The sequence below is a fragment of the Dermacentor albipictus genome, chromosome 2 (assembly GCF_038994185.2).
Source record: "Dermacentor albipictus isolate Rhodes 1998 colony chromosome 2, USDA_Dalb.pri_finalv2, whole genome shotgun sequence".
Lineage (NCBI taxonomy): Eukaryota > Metazoa > Arthropoda > Arachnida > Ixodida > Ixodidae > Dermacentor > Dermacentor albipictus.
In genome coordinates this window covers 140318880-140333320 of record NC_091822.1, presented here as the reverse complement: position 1 = coordinate 140333320, position 14441 = coordinate 140318880, and the positions used below count along the sequence as shown (strand labels likewise).

General features: G+C 46.5%; 1 protein-coding gene across 1 annotated transcript; it reads right to left on the bottom strand.

Moving 5' to 3' along the window:
- Window positions 1-222: 222 nt before the first annotated feature.
- Window positions 223-14123, bottom strand: LOC135917806 (mite group 2 allergen-like Ixo r 2). The gene is made up of 4 exons (XM_065451411.1): window positions 13990-14123; window positions 9091-9195; window positions 8305-8474; window positions 223-450 (listed from the first exon to the last, which is right to left on the bottom strand). The coding sequence occupies exons 1-4, from the start codon at window positions 14066-14068 to the stop codon at window positions 370-372; spliced, it is 435 nt and encodes a 144-aa protein (XP_065307483.1). The 5' UTR covers window positions 14069-14123; the 3' UTR covers window positions 223-369.
- Between the last annotated feature and the right edge of the window lie 318 nt (window positions 14124-14441).

The window sequence follows — 14441 nt, the reverse complement described above, 5'->3', positions numbered from 1 at the left end:
CTCACCACGGGATCAAACATGGCAGCGCCCGCGGATGCAGCGCCCGCGTGTAAGTAATTTAGTCTGTTACACGGCACGAATATAAACTTATATTTTGTTTCACTAGCATCGAAAAGATTGCCCAGTAAACACCCCGAATCATGTTTTCACCGCGTAGGGCAAATAGTAGGACAACAAAAGGATAGCTGACCTTTGAAGCTCTGCAAAAATAAAACGTCCAAGTGGAGTAGTATAACCTGTTTGTAAATACGTTTATTAAAACGAAAATGTACAGTAGTTCTAGAGAACCCCAACGTGAACGTGTATCGTCCATTGCTGTAGAAGTGGGCCCAACGCGATGCTTCAGGCGAATTAGTTGCGCCCGCATTTTTATTCGACGATCACATTGCTCTTGGTGCAAACGCTGACGCCTTTGTCGCCCACAAGCTTGAGCTGGACTTGGCTTTTCATCTGCGAAGATAAAACATTCACCGTCGATTACGATATTCCGTAATGGGAAATTTGCGCGCAGCTCTACATTATTTGCATGTCATATCGACCGCTAATGAAGACGAAGACAGGGGAAGAGGACACAGAACGATGAGACGGGTAGTATGCCCGTGTCGTCGTTTTGTGTTCTCTTTGCCTGTCTTCGTCTTTGTGAGCGGTCGATACGATATGCAGTAAAGACCAACGAGATCGAACTCAAGTTCTTCTCTAAACGTGTTTTCACTTCTCGATATATTGGTTGGCGTACGTGGACAATCATCTCGTGCAGCCCGTTCCAAAAGGAGCGATGTGTGATGCATCTGCTTCGATAATCGGGAGATCGCCAGAGGCAGCGCTTGGGTGACGCGTGGGTGCAATTCAGAGCAGCCGCCGCAGACAGACCTCCGCTCACGCTGCGCTTTGTTTCCATAGAGATGACGCGCGCTACTGTGTAGCCACATCACATTCATCGTCGCCAAACAGCCTGTCTTGCGCGGCACTACGCTTTTCTTCTGACGCTTTCGTTCCATCAACGACGAGAGCGACCCTTCGTCACGGAGAAGTCGTGCCACCAGTGTCAATGGCGCCAACACCCAAGGGAGCGGCACATCAAGCTTTACTCGTAGCCGCTCGCCATTGCCCCTTGCAAGAGCAGTGATCCCAGTCACACACGCTGGTACCGCGGACTGACCTCAGCAGATGACGCTACGGACGAGCGTAGCCTAAAACCCCTTAAACTTCGTAAAGTAGCGACACGCTTTGAAGAATGCCGCCTCCTCCTCGCGCGCTCTGGCTGAGGCCGATGCCGCGTCGCTATTGGCCTAATGGCATCACGTGAGCCCTCGCGCCGTGCATCAGCGCCATTTTTGCTCTAGAAGCGTCTACGCAGTGGCGAGGAGCGCATGTTGGCGCCGTTGCTACGCTCGAGCAGTGTAGGCGGCGCCATGGTCGAGGAGGGAGTGTGAAAGAGAGGAGAAACGAGCATGAGTGAAGGCGAAGGAGGAGAGTGCCGCTGCTTTACGAAGTTTAAGGGGATTTAGCGTAGCCCTCCCCACCTCACGGCGCCTTGCACCTCTCCCCATCCCTCGGAAGCGCAGATGAGATCGCCCACGCGGCTGCGGATACCTAGGCCGCGGGCAACTTTGCCTATGCGCAGGGTGTCTCCCTCCACTCCTCCTCCGCTTTCCGCCTCATGGTTCCGCTGCGCCCTCCTCCTACGCTATCACCTTTTTTTTTTTCATTTCCCGCTGCGCTCCGCGTTCGCTTTTATTATTCGCGGCGCTCGCTCGCTGGGTTATGCCGACGCTGTCGAACAACGTCGACTCTCGCCGCTAGAACGTGCGCCCAAAAGCTTCGCTCTAAAACAAGAAGCGTTGGCTGAAGCAGTTTTTCGTTAAAAAACTATAGCCTCCCATCCGCGCTGTGAAGGTGGTTGAGCAGCGAAGCTGTGGTATCACCTGATCCGATCGACCAATGAGAGGTAGCCTTGAACTGGGTCCTCCCGAGCCTAAGCAGGACGCTCTTGTGCATATTGACCTTGCTGTTTCCGTAGTCCCTCATTCTGCTCATGCTGCTCTTCGGGAGTTTTAACTGCGCGTGGCGTTTCCATAGCGCTATCACAACACAAATGAAATCAATTGCTAGGCTGGCTCTTCTGGTACACAAGGAAGTATACATACGTCGCTCCTTGCTTCGTAGGCTACAGTTGCCACTTCCAGGTAATTGCAGCTTATATGAGCGTAATCGCTACCGGGAAACGCCTGCGGCGAATGCTATGCGCGAAGGCAAACTTTCTAGTTCTCTTTTTTCCCCTGCACTACCAGCGCCGCCACTACACGGAGACGAGCGCTATCAGCTAGGGCTGCAAGGGACCAAGTTGCGCACTCGGTGCTTGCCTTTCGCTGTGATTGCTTTGTTTTTTTTGGCGACGGAAAGGAAGAACTCCCGGGATCCTAGTCATACACAGCTTCGCTGTTAAAATCCCGGCAGATCCGATCAATGGGTTGTCAGCTTACACTGAACATCAGGCTCTGTGCACATGCGCCATCCTGCTCTACAGTATGCCACTAGATGCCCACTGAAATTTGCGTCCATGCACACTTTCGTTTCACATCTCACTTTGACGAATATGAGCCAAAATTTGCTTGATGTATCTTTGTAATCGATATCTTGCGCATTACGACAAGAGACAGGCTGAATAGTTGAGTGACTAACTCGTCCCTCAGCCACCGCGAGGTACCTTGCATATAAAGCAGAACTTTTATTCAAAATTAAAAGGTGTTCAATCACAAGACACACGTGCTTGACCTTGTAGATACGCGCCACAGCGCCGCATATGCCTTGCTAGAGCCCTAGACACGCAATGAATTTCGTCGACGAAGGCGCCCTGTAACTCATCGTCAGCTATTTTGCAGGGAAACTGTTAGCCGATAGTTGATTAAGATTTTTCGTGTCCGCGTGCGAAGTTTTGTCGAAACAAAGGCAAACGGGCAGGCTTTGTGTTTTACTTACACAAAAGCAAATCCGGAAGGCTTTGTGTTTGATTTTCAGCATAAAAGGATTATGTTTTCTCCCATAGTTTTCGAGTTACAATTCGATGCTATCATGTCTGCTGGTTGTGTGTGTGTGTCGTATATTGCAAATTTTGTGACGCACGTTATTTTGGGAAATTGAATGACTTGAATAATGCACCTGCGCCAGGCCGTACGCAACTAGAATGATCATGTATGCTGCAGTTCCGCACACCTGGCGTGCGCGTATGACGAACGTGTGACACTATATGTCTGCCCTTGATGTGTGAGCGCTCTGCTTGTTGCATCTTTTTCACAGCGCGTGCTGCGACCGTAATCGACATTACCGCGCTGCTCAAAAAGTAGTGAGGTTTCACTTCGCGAACGCGGGTTAAGCGCAAGCGTATGGACGGCGCGAACTTGCACCGAGGCGTCGGATAAGAAATGCAACGGGTACGAACACGGTAGCCGACGCTACATGGATGGATGGATGGACGGATGCATGGATGCGTTCGTACCCGTTCCCCTTTGGAACGGGGTGAGGGGTGGCGCCACCAAGCTCTTGTTATCATATTGCCTAATGTCCTACTTGTGTAAAAAAAAAGAAAAATGAAAGAAAAGGAAAAAAAAATCCCATGATGAATTCCCATAACCAAGCTTTCTGAACCCCTAATGTGAAGTTCGTTTTTGTACGCCTCCGTTGTTGGTCGTTTGCCAACTTTTCTTCCACCAATCTTCCAATAGCATTTTACTAATCTCTACGGCGGACATGTTAACTTTGCCCCTGCTCTCGCTGAACACAAAGGCTTCAAGGAGGCCAGAGGTGCCTAAATCGGCCGCTGGGCAGATATCCTCACATTTAATAGAACATGCTCCATGGTTTCTTGTCTTGTCTGTCTCCCAAACACTGGCGTATACCCACTATGGTGCATTGGCCAAGAAGCGGTTGGTTTCGCGTATGTGTAGAATTTCTGTTTCTCTTCCTTACCTTTATAAATTAAATTAATTCTACGCTGTCGCCAACTGTCTGGTATTCGTCTATACTTTAAAGATTTCCCACTGTTTTCAACCAAGCTTCCTTACTTCTTGGTCCTAGTTAATAATCAGCCTAATGGGCACATCGTGCACCTAGCCCTGTGGCTGTGCGCTAAGAAATTGTCTCTTCGGCTTTCTTCCAGCTGAAATTTGCCAGCACGAGCTCCACAATAATCACGACGGTGCGACGCCTGGTGGGTAACAGGGAAAGAGCATATTGCTGCACATGCAAGGAAGAGGCACCACGAGCACGCACAGCGACCACCGCGGCGTCGGAGCGCAAACGAAAAGGGCGCAAACGCGATCGCTACATTTCGTCTACAGCCTGGCTGTACATCGACTTTCACAGGGCGGAATAGAAGCGGATTTTTTCAAATGCGTAGGCATTTCTATGCCTACCCAACGAGGAAACATTTCCGTCACGTAAGACGTATCACTATAAAGAACGTAATGTATAAAACAATGGCGTTGTTGATATATTTGGTGATGTTGGAATAAAAGTGATATCAAGAAACACATGCAGTGCCGACTTGGTGCACTGTACACATCGTGATTTTGCCACCATTTGAAGATATTTTCGAAACACGCGCTGGTGTGTCCTGCGTTTTTTTTTTTGACAAATGAGGACGAAAGCGTCTGTAGCCTCCGTAGAGAAACCAGTGCAGGTAATTAAAATGTCACTGCATTATTGCACACAGCGCTGGTAGAACACGTAATCGACGAGGACACGCACCATTCTCTGTGTAGTACGTAGTTAGGATGCCGCGTTCTCGGTTTTTATTTCCCTCAAATTATGCGTACCTTTCTTGTTTGTTATTTCCACCCTAACATTCAGTTCTTGTTCTGGGTCAATGTACAGGGTGTACATAAATGTTTATCCTAATTTCAAGAATAAATATTAATTATAGTTATGAGGTAACGTTTGTTTCTTTATGACAGTTCTACAAGGGAACCCGTGAAGTTTCTGTCAAGTTGTGTCTCGTTCAACTCTTCCACCATAAGGAGCGCTGTGTAGCTATACCGTAGAAATGGCTTCCACCCTGGAGAAAGCTCGGTGTGTTGTGTGGCTATCAGAAACCAAATTATCGATTACTCTGCAGCGAAAGTTTAGGTCCTATATGGAAAGAAAGCACCTGATGTCAAGTTAATCAGAACATGGATGGAAACTTTTTTTAGCAACGGGGCCGGTTCAGAAAAGGACAAGCAGCGGCAGACCATCTGTTTCGGAGGGGACTGCGCAGGCAGTTGAAATCACATTCATGAGATCGCCACAGAAATCGACTAGGCAAGCTTCGCGGGAGCTCCAAGTGCCAGGGAGTACAGTGCATAAAGTGGTTCGCAAACCTCTTAAATTGTATGCGTAGAAGGTCCAAAATGTTCAGGCATCAGAACCAGATGCTCGCCCAAAACGTGAACAATTTGCAAAAAACATGCTGAAGCGTTTGGATGAGGCCAATTATTTCTTGAAGCTTGTGGTTTTTTTCCCGATGAGGCTACATTTTATGCTCAGTTAACCGCCCTAATGTCTGGATCTGGGGATCAGAAAATCCTCCTGCTGTACGAGAACATGGGCCATATAACGTAAAACTATTCCAATATGTTTATATTCCAATCTCCTGACGTCAAATTAGCGTAAAATGCGACGCAAGCAACGGACGGTCACCTCAGGGTTGTCTGACCAAACCAATCAAATGCTCCTGTCGTTCATAGAAGGTCACTTTTGTTTGCTTGAATAACAAATAACATTGCTCGCACTGAGAAGCTTGTGTTATCTAATTGGCTCACAAGGGGCGAGGAGTATGCTCAAGTGGAGAGAGATTCGATAAGGCCGAGCCACTGCACTGAATATCGATAGCCGCAAGAAAAGGGTGGTGCCGGCGTCTGCGATTCGTCCGTTTTCTCTTACTTAGCTTGCGGTGGCTCGTCGATAATCGCGGCGGCATGCAACGGAAGGTGAAGAATGACGCCAAAATGGATCCTCAGCAAAGAATTGTTGACAGAACGAGGTCGTAAACGGGTCGAAAGTTCTCTAGAACGTTACATGGCCACGCAAAAAGTTTTATTACACGCAAATAAACCCATGCTCTACGGCAGGGGCAGTAGCCAGTGCCGGACCAATCGGCGGCAGCCATCTTTTATTCCTTTCGGAACGGGGCAGCCTGCGGCTATTCAGAAGAAAATTCAGTTTTGTTCGGCATATTAATGCATCTTTAACGCGTACGCGTCACTTATACGCGCTAACCTTTTGCGGTTTCGTTACGTCGCGTGAGATGCAGGTGAAATGGGTACAGCCCGAAAACTTCTGACCAATAGCCGAGGGCGAATGGCAAAAAGGCGTCGAATCAGAAATAACTATTTTTTGCTTCGTTCAGTCAAATTGTGCCTAATTCGTGTGTGCACATCATATCAGATGTGGAGGTATCGTGGTTTTCGTGACGTCGCGTGACAGACAGGTGAGGCGGGGTTGGTCCAAAAAGTTTTTGACCAATCGCGGGGGGCTGATTGCAGAATTGGAATGGAAAAGTTTGGAAAAGTTTTACGTCATAGCGCCCCATATTCGGGACAGTGATCGAGTGACTGGCCGATTTTTTTCTTTGAAAGCAATGTAAGTGGATATGTTTGCCTAGATATGTTGGTGAATTATGCCATTCCTCAGCTACAGGACCTGCAAGACACTATCTATCAGCATGATGGCGCTACCCCTCATTGGGCACAAGAAGTCTGCTCTTTTCTTAATGAAACTTTTCCCAACAGGTGGATTGGCAGAGACAGGCCAATTCCATGGCCTCCAAGATCGCCTGACATTGCTCCTTTAGATTGCTTTCTTTGGGGCTATGTGAAAGATGAGGTGGACAAAACAGCAGTTCCTGATATTGTGACATTGCAACAACACATCAGAGATGCCATTGGCACAATCTAACCAGACATGTTACAGAATGTGTGGCAAGAGATTGAATACCGGCATAATACTTTGCCTGTTACTAGGGGGACACATGTTGAAGTGTATTACCTGCATTAAATGTTCATGTAAGGTTCAAAACTTAATGAGTATATGTGTTATAACGCATGTTTCATTTACTGTATCCTATTAAGAGATACGTTGTTTTGTTTTCAGAGTAAGCATTTATGGACACACTGTATATTTTTTTTTCATGAAGGCTTAATGCACTTTTTTTTTCGGTGGATAACTTTCGTGTGGTACTTATCGGTTCAAATATCTGGTTCACTAAGTTTGTTGATACTGAGACGTGCTGAATGATCGCACATCAACACTGTAGTTGCATCCAATACACACTAAAACAACGTTTTCGAGAAGCGGCGTATAGCAATGGCACAACGACATAAAGTGATATGACTGTCTACAAATTAGAGTGCATTTGACATTCGAGCCCAAATTAAAACATAATTTGTAACATTAGTCTGATAGAATTCGCAAACTAATAATATAGAAAAATGACTAGGTAGATACGACTCCTCATTTCCGTCAGTGAAGTTGCCCCGTTTATCAAACGCAGTGGCCGCAGTGGGGAGACAGCATGGAGCCGTTCCACAGCTCCCCTAAAAACCTCTGCGTACCAGCCTCCCCCATCTCATTCCCCGCTTTAATTTTTCATTGAAATGACAGTCGAATGCACGGAAATAAGAAAATAAGTGAACATTGATTGTTCATTTGTTTCAACACGGCAACCTGGCGCGTGACCACGGCCAAGGGAATGCGGCAAACTGGCACATGACTTCCACCTCGCCGGGCTGCTTACATCGGAGCGGCTAAGCTCGCAGCTGCGCGCTGATCGCCGGATCAGCTCTTTGGTAAATTTAGTTTCACTGACCTTTTGTGGGGGTAAAACTAGAGTCCGGAAAAGTAGGTTCAGCATACTTTTTTCAGTCTTTTAAACCAGGAACAGGGGACATTATAACTACATACGAATAAACATGTATGTATGTATGTATGTATGTATGTATGTATGTATGTATGTATGTATGTATGTATGTATGTATGTATGTATGTATGTATGTATGTATGTATGTATGTATGTATGTATGTATGTATGTATGTATGTATGTATGTATGTATGTATGTATGTATGTATGTATGTATGTATGTATGTATGTATGTATGTATGTATGTATGTATGTATGTATGTATGTATGTATGTATGTATGTATGTATGTATGTATGTATGTATGTATGTATGTATGTATGTATGTATGTATGTATGTATGTATGTATGTATGTATGTATGTATGTATGTATGTATGTATGTATGTATGTATAGAGTCGTCAACTCACGGCAGGTGCAAAGGTGGGCACATTCGCTTCCAAAATTCCGGTGTACGTATTTCCCTTGATGATGGGGCACTCAACAACCTTGCACATGTCTTTCTCCAGACCGGGGATTGGTATCATGAGGCCGAACAGATTCATGGTGGCGTCGAGCCTAGCGGTGTCACTGTCTTGGTCTGCAGAAGGCGCCGTAAGGCAGATGTGGAGAAGGAGAAAGATTATTAGCAGTCGATGACTGAAGGCGTGCAAAGAACTCTATAAGATATGCATGTAATTAAAGTATGTCTTGTGAGCACGGGAAGGCAAAGATGCCCTTTCATAATAATGACAGAAGCGTTTTGAGTCAGTTTGGATTCACTGCATCGCCTTAAGCCAGCAGATATCACAATTTCACGTCTGGTTTAGTCATACAAAATGTCTTGCAATTATTAGTTTCTTCCGTCTGTGTTGCAGATACGAAGAGTATGAAGTCCTAGGTTATCCTTTACGCACTGTTCACATTCTAAGTTGGTAATCCTAATGATGAGTTATGCGCTTCGCAAACTTCCAATTCACCGCATATCTTGTGCAGTTTTTCGCGGACTGCGCTCGTCAAGGCGTTACTAGTTGTCTAAAGTGGGACTGCCCCCAATTCGCCCTCTCCAATACCACTGAGTATCTATGGTCCACATGGTAGATTCCGGCTGGACTTGATCGAACATAGAACTATAGCTGTACATATCGTTTCACGTGTTTTATGTCACAGAGCTAGCTTTTAATTACAACGATAGAAGTATGAGTGAAGTGGCATACCTGAAACCAATGTAAAGTGGATCTTCACTTTTGTTCCTCGCTTAATGACACATGGATTGGAGTCACACGGTTCCAGTTGGACTGAAGTAATTTGCGCTTCGCTTCCTGAAAAAAGAAAGGGTGCCATCTTTAACGTCATCTTCGCCGCCGCTCATTACCGCTACCTGTCATAATCGTCGCCTCTTAATGTGCAGATAAGAGAGAAAGTGAGAAAAAAACGAAAAAAAAAAACGGAGATCTTAGCTAGTAAAATAGACACCTACTCAGCAACTCCGCGGCAGTGACTGCGCTGAGCAGCTTAAATGAAATGCTCGCCTTCACATCACCTAGCAACCGTATTTATACAACGGAGCACATGTTTACGTAAGGTGTCCTCGAGAATTGTCTTCACTTAAACGGCACTCTGCAACAGCTCAGTAACCATTGTCATGTATTCACAACTGCAAAAACACGAGAAAATGTAAAGAACAAGAAAAATCACATAGCTTAACCAGAAAACGTAGACCGGTTTGATGCGCTGTACGGGAGTGGGGCGACGGTAGTTGACGTAATCAAACACTAACGGAACATGGTCTCACGCAGCACTGACAGCTACAACGCCATCACTTTGAGAGAGAGAGAGAGAAAATGATAAAGGAAAGGTAGGGAGGTTAACCAGGACTGAGCCCGGTTTGCTACCATACACTGGAGAAAGGGAAAAGGGGGCGGAAAGATTAAAAGAAGAAGAGAAAGTCTACTGGGTATATCGTTCGGTCACTCAGTCCGTATCACAGACGCTCTCAATCCAGTAGCTTTCAAACATCGCAGCAGAGCTTTTGGGGCCTTTTGTAGCTGCGATTTGCGAGGCCATGGTCCCAAGATCTTCGTCAAGGTGAATGGTGTTCTATCTAGCCGATTGAGAGCTGTGCAGAGGTCATGTCTTTCGTTTTTAAAAGATGGGCAGTAGCACAGTAGATGTTCTATAGTTTCCTCGACACCGTAGGCATTACAATCGGCGCTATGAGTCATTCCAATCAAAAACGTATATGCATTGGTGAATGCGACGCCCAAGCGTAAGCGGCACAGCATTGTTTCCTCATTTCGCGGAAGCCCTGGTAACAGCCGCAGTTGCATAGAGGGGTCGAGGGAATGCCATTGATCTTGGGTGAATTCAGGTGTGTGCCACTTCTCTAAAGTCATACGGTGTGCTACCTTGCTTAGGTGTTGGGCTGCGTCGGTCCGCGATAAAGGTAGCTCCTAGCAGCTTCGTCAGCGAGGTTGTTGTTCACATGACCCGCGACGAAGAGATGACAGAAGACGTTGTAAGGCCGCCTTCGAATCGCAGAATATTGCCCCCCGATTAGCGGGTTGGTTGTTAATGTAATCAACGGTACCTCGTGGAGCAACAAGCTCCGATCCGGTCGATGTTGTCATGTGAGAAATCTTGTATCGGATGGTAATTGATCGTGATGGTATAACCACTGCGCCGCTGGAGCTGGTCTGAGTGGAAGAGCCATTCGTATATATGTGGACTCGGTCAAAGTAGAAAGTGTTCAAACAATCCAGAGCTGCTTGCTTCAGGGCCAAGGTAGGCAGGTCGGTCTTCTTACCCCTGGAACCGTAAGAAGCACTTGAGGTTGTTTTAAACATTCTGAAGTGTCCTAACTGTTTCAAATACCGCGGTGGCTCTTCCATGTAAATTCCACTGTTTATGAAAGAAAGGGTCATATTGTACCAGAGAATGTGGGACCACTTGTCTAGCAGAGAAGCTGTTGACATGGTTAGAAAATGACGCCGACGACTCGCCCTTCCCCGACATTCACCAAGAACCTCCACAGTTGCTTTTACGCGCATGCCTCGTCCGTCACTGTCCCCTCTTCTGCTACCTAGACCATGCAGACTTGAGACCAAGGACGAAGATGCCAATGAAAAAGATGCAAAAAGAATGATGCCACGGACAAGGAAGCTGCAGAGAGCGCGGCAGCTGATTCTTGGCCTGCACTCCCAGCGTAGCAAATCCATTCTCCGACTTGCAAGACGCAGCGACACTGTGGAATTGCCCATCAGCTCCAGATAAATTGCTATAGCTAGACCTACAGGTGATGGTCGTGCTGCAGTCACTGGTTGATGCTCTTCGCATGCTTTTTTACTAAGCTGCAGACACCGTTAGCTGAAAACGCCTTGCAAGCACTGTACACCCTTCATCGAGCGTTTGTATGCCTTCAGTATGCATCATGGCGTTTTTTAAAGGAAGATCCTTCAAGAATGGTGATGCGCTTTGGTGACAAAGAATGCGACGAGAACATTCCTGCAAAACCTCGAGTCGACAACTCTTTGCGACCGTTTATACACCTGCTGCGAATCTCCAAGTGCGCGTGCAACTAGTGCACTTTCTCTCCCTCTGTCTCTTTTCGACCCTGTGTCCCCTTCTTCCCTCAAGTGCTGCGTAGCAAACCGGGCATGCATCTGGTTAACCTTCCTGTCTTTTCTCTCGTCTATCTCTCTCTCTGTGGAATGTGAAATACGGGCATGTAAGAATTCGTGTAGTTGCGCCCTGAGTTTTACGTTGAAGAAAAGAGCGTCCTGTTTTCTTTTCAGGTACGAAAGAAATTCCTTGCATCAAAACCTATAAAAGAGTTGTTCGCCACCTGAGCTTCCAAGGCATAAAGAGCGATGAATAAAAAGAAAATTACCGACGATTACCATACTCCCTAAGGCAAAATTTGAGCGCAGCTGTATACCTGTTTTTGCGATATATTAGCTATAGCACGGACAATCTGTCTCGTGCGACACGTTGCAAATGGAGCGAAATGCGGCGTGACTGCCGCAATCGGGTGATTGCTAGAGGCTGCGCTTGGGTGACGTATGGGCGCGATTCATAGCAGCCTCGCAGACAGACCTCCAGTCATGCAGCCCTTTTTTTTTCTTTTTCATACAGATGAAGCGCGCTACTCTGGCGCCATACTTTAGCCTATGAAACCCGCAAAGCCCGTCTTTCGCGGCACTGAGCTTTTCCTCTCACGCTTTCGCCATTCCCTCCTCCTTCGCTTATCGCCTGATGGCGTGGTATGGTACCGCTGCACCTTACTGCTCCAATTTCCTTCTCGCGCTCTCTTCGCTATCGCAGTCTTTCATTTTCCGCTGCGCTCCGCGTTCGATTTCATCCTTCACTGTGTTCGTTCGCTCGCTTACGCGGGACAGCGCCGATGCTCGCAGGGGGAACGGGTACCCATGAGCTGTGCTCTAATAAGAAGGCTAAAAAGAAAATTATGCAGATCCAACGCCCATGTTGGAATCTATGGGAAGCGAGACTTTCGTAAAGCTCTCAATGAAATGCTACAAATTCGTCCATGCTGTTCCCGCGCCTCTGTCGTAAGCGAAACTGGCGCGCAAATCTGCTCTCGTGTACCAGTGCTACGCAGCGTAAGAAATCTTACATATGCTTTTATTTCTTCATTCTTTCTTATTTATTCGAAATATACAGCAACTGTTGCTTGGCCAATCCCCCGCTGTGTGTGTGTGCGCCATAGGATAGGATTTATATGCATCCTCAAAACGTGGCGATCCTCTCAAAGCGTTAGTTGGCATTGGCACATATACACTTCCCACTTCTTGTGGGTGTAGGTGTCATTGCGTATAGATCGTCGTCATCGTAATCAACATGTGCACGCGCGCCTTGGTCGATGCAAGCTCGTGTCAAGCTCGTGTACTACATGTGACTTTATATTTGAACGCATAAGCCGCATTATTCTCTAAATCATGGTAGATTTAAGCTCTGACGTAATGTTGGGACTGCTGCTAGAGTCGACGATCGCTATTGGGAATCTCATTGTTATTTGTATCTCCTCACTCGCGCTATTGACCATAAACATTTTCGTCGCAGCGGCCAGAGGTAGATGTATTTCCATATGTTTATTGCCAGTGAAACAATATCACATTCACTCACGGAGAACATTTAAATGACTGTGAGGGTTAACGAGGAAAGCGGTTACGCATCAGTAGGCACTAAACGCGTGCCTATAGCCTTGCTTCTTTTGCGATATTGCAGGTCTCTATACATTAGAAACCTATTTTATGTTTCCGTCTCCCAGCTATCTTCATTTATCCTTGTCCTTCATCCCTGAATTCTATGCTATGCCTCAAATGGTGTTATATCATTACACTGCTTAATATTTTGGTGTCCTATTTCCATTCTGTTCGCATCAATTCTGCCATCTCACTGGAAATGAAAGAGATCACTAGGAGAATAAACGACTAAGGAAGGCTACACAGAGAAACATTCTTTATGTCAACCCATTTTCATTGCACACATCGAAATCTGTTGTTATTATTTCGCCCCCAAATTTCTGCTAAGATTAGGTATTGTATGTAGCTTGTAAGTAGACTTCGAATGTGGTACCCACAGTCGCTTAGCTCTCAAATTTGTCGGCGATGCCTCTGCAATGCATCAGCGGTGCATCAGCGGACATCATCTTTGTACTTCTAAGCGAGAAACTTTACGACTCGCATGATTTTTAAAAATTGGTTACAACAAGGGTTTCGGCGAATGACCGAAAATAGATTTCACAAGAGCAAGCACGCGTTGAGCGTACGGCAGAAAGACGCCACTCAAATATTCTCGTCTTTACCACGGGATTAGTTTTAGAACGCTTTCCGGCAAGTCGCAAAGTTCACATATCGTGTAGCACCTTGTGTGCAGTCTTCCTACAAGCGGTACTATCAGTGACTAGAAAATGCTGTCTCGACGACAACACTCGTGGCATCTGTGTGCGACTTAATGGAAGCGTCGGACTATTCGCCATCATTATAATTTTACTTTAGCTTGCCTGCTTTCGTTGTATGCACAATGTTTCCTTTACGAAACGAGAGAGATAGAAAGTGAGAATAACAGAAGCCTGGTGTTTAGCTCTTGCTGCTTACCACAGTCTTCATACACGATGTCTTTACGTTGTCCGAAGACCAAGCCGAAGAGGAGCAATACAGCAGCGAAGCGAAGCATGATGTGTTGCGAGCGTGCCTGCTCGGGAAGAGTACGAGGTCGAGACGTTCCCGTATGCAACGTCAGTAGGGAAGATGCAAGAGCAGGCATGGCCTTAAATAGTGCCGCAGTGATGCCGACTGTGTGAGATCACATGATCCCGTGAATATGTAGAGGTGGCCTTGCAATCAGTAATGCGAATGCATCAGCTTTAATTTTCATCTCAGCCTTATCGACTCATTGTGGCGCGATCCGCCGCACTACACTAGGTAATGAGAGAGAGAGGGAGACGGAGAAAGAGATACGAAGCACGTTCAGCATTTCAGACGCGATATCTAGACTTTGTTCAGGCAAGAACATAGCGCGTGAGATAACATCGAGGTCCTCATGAAGC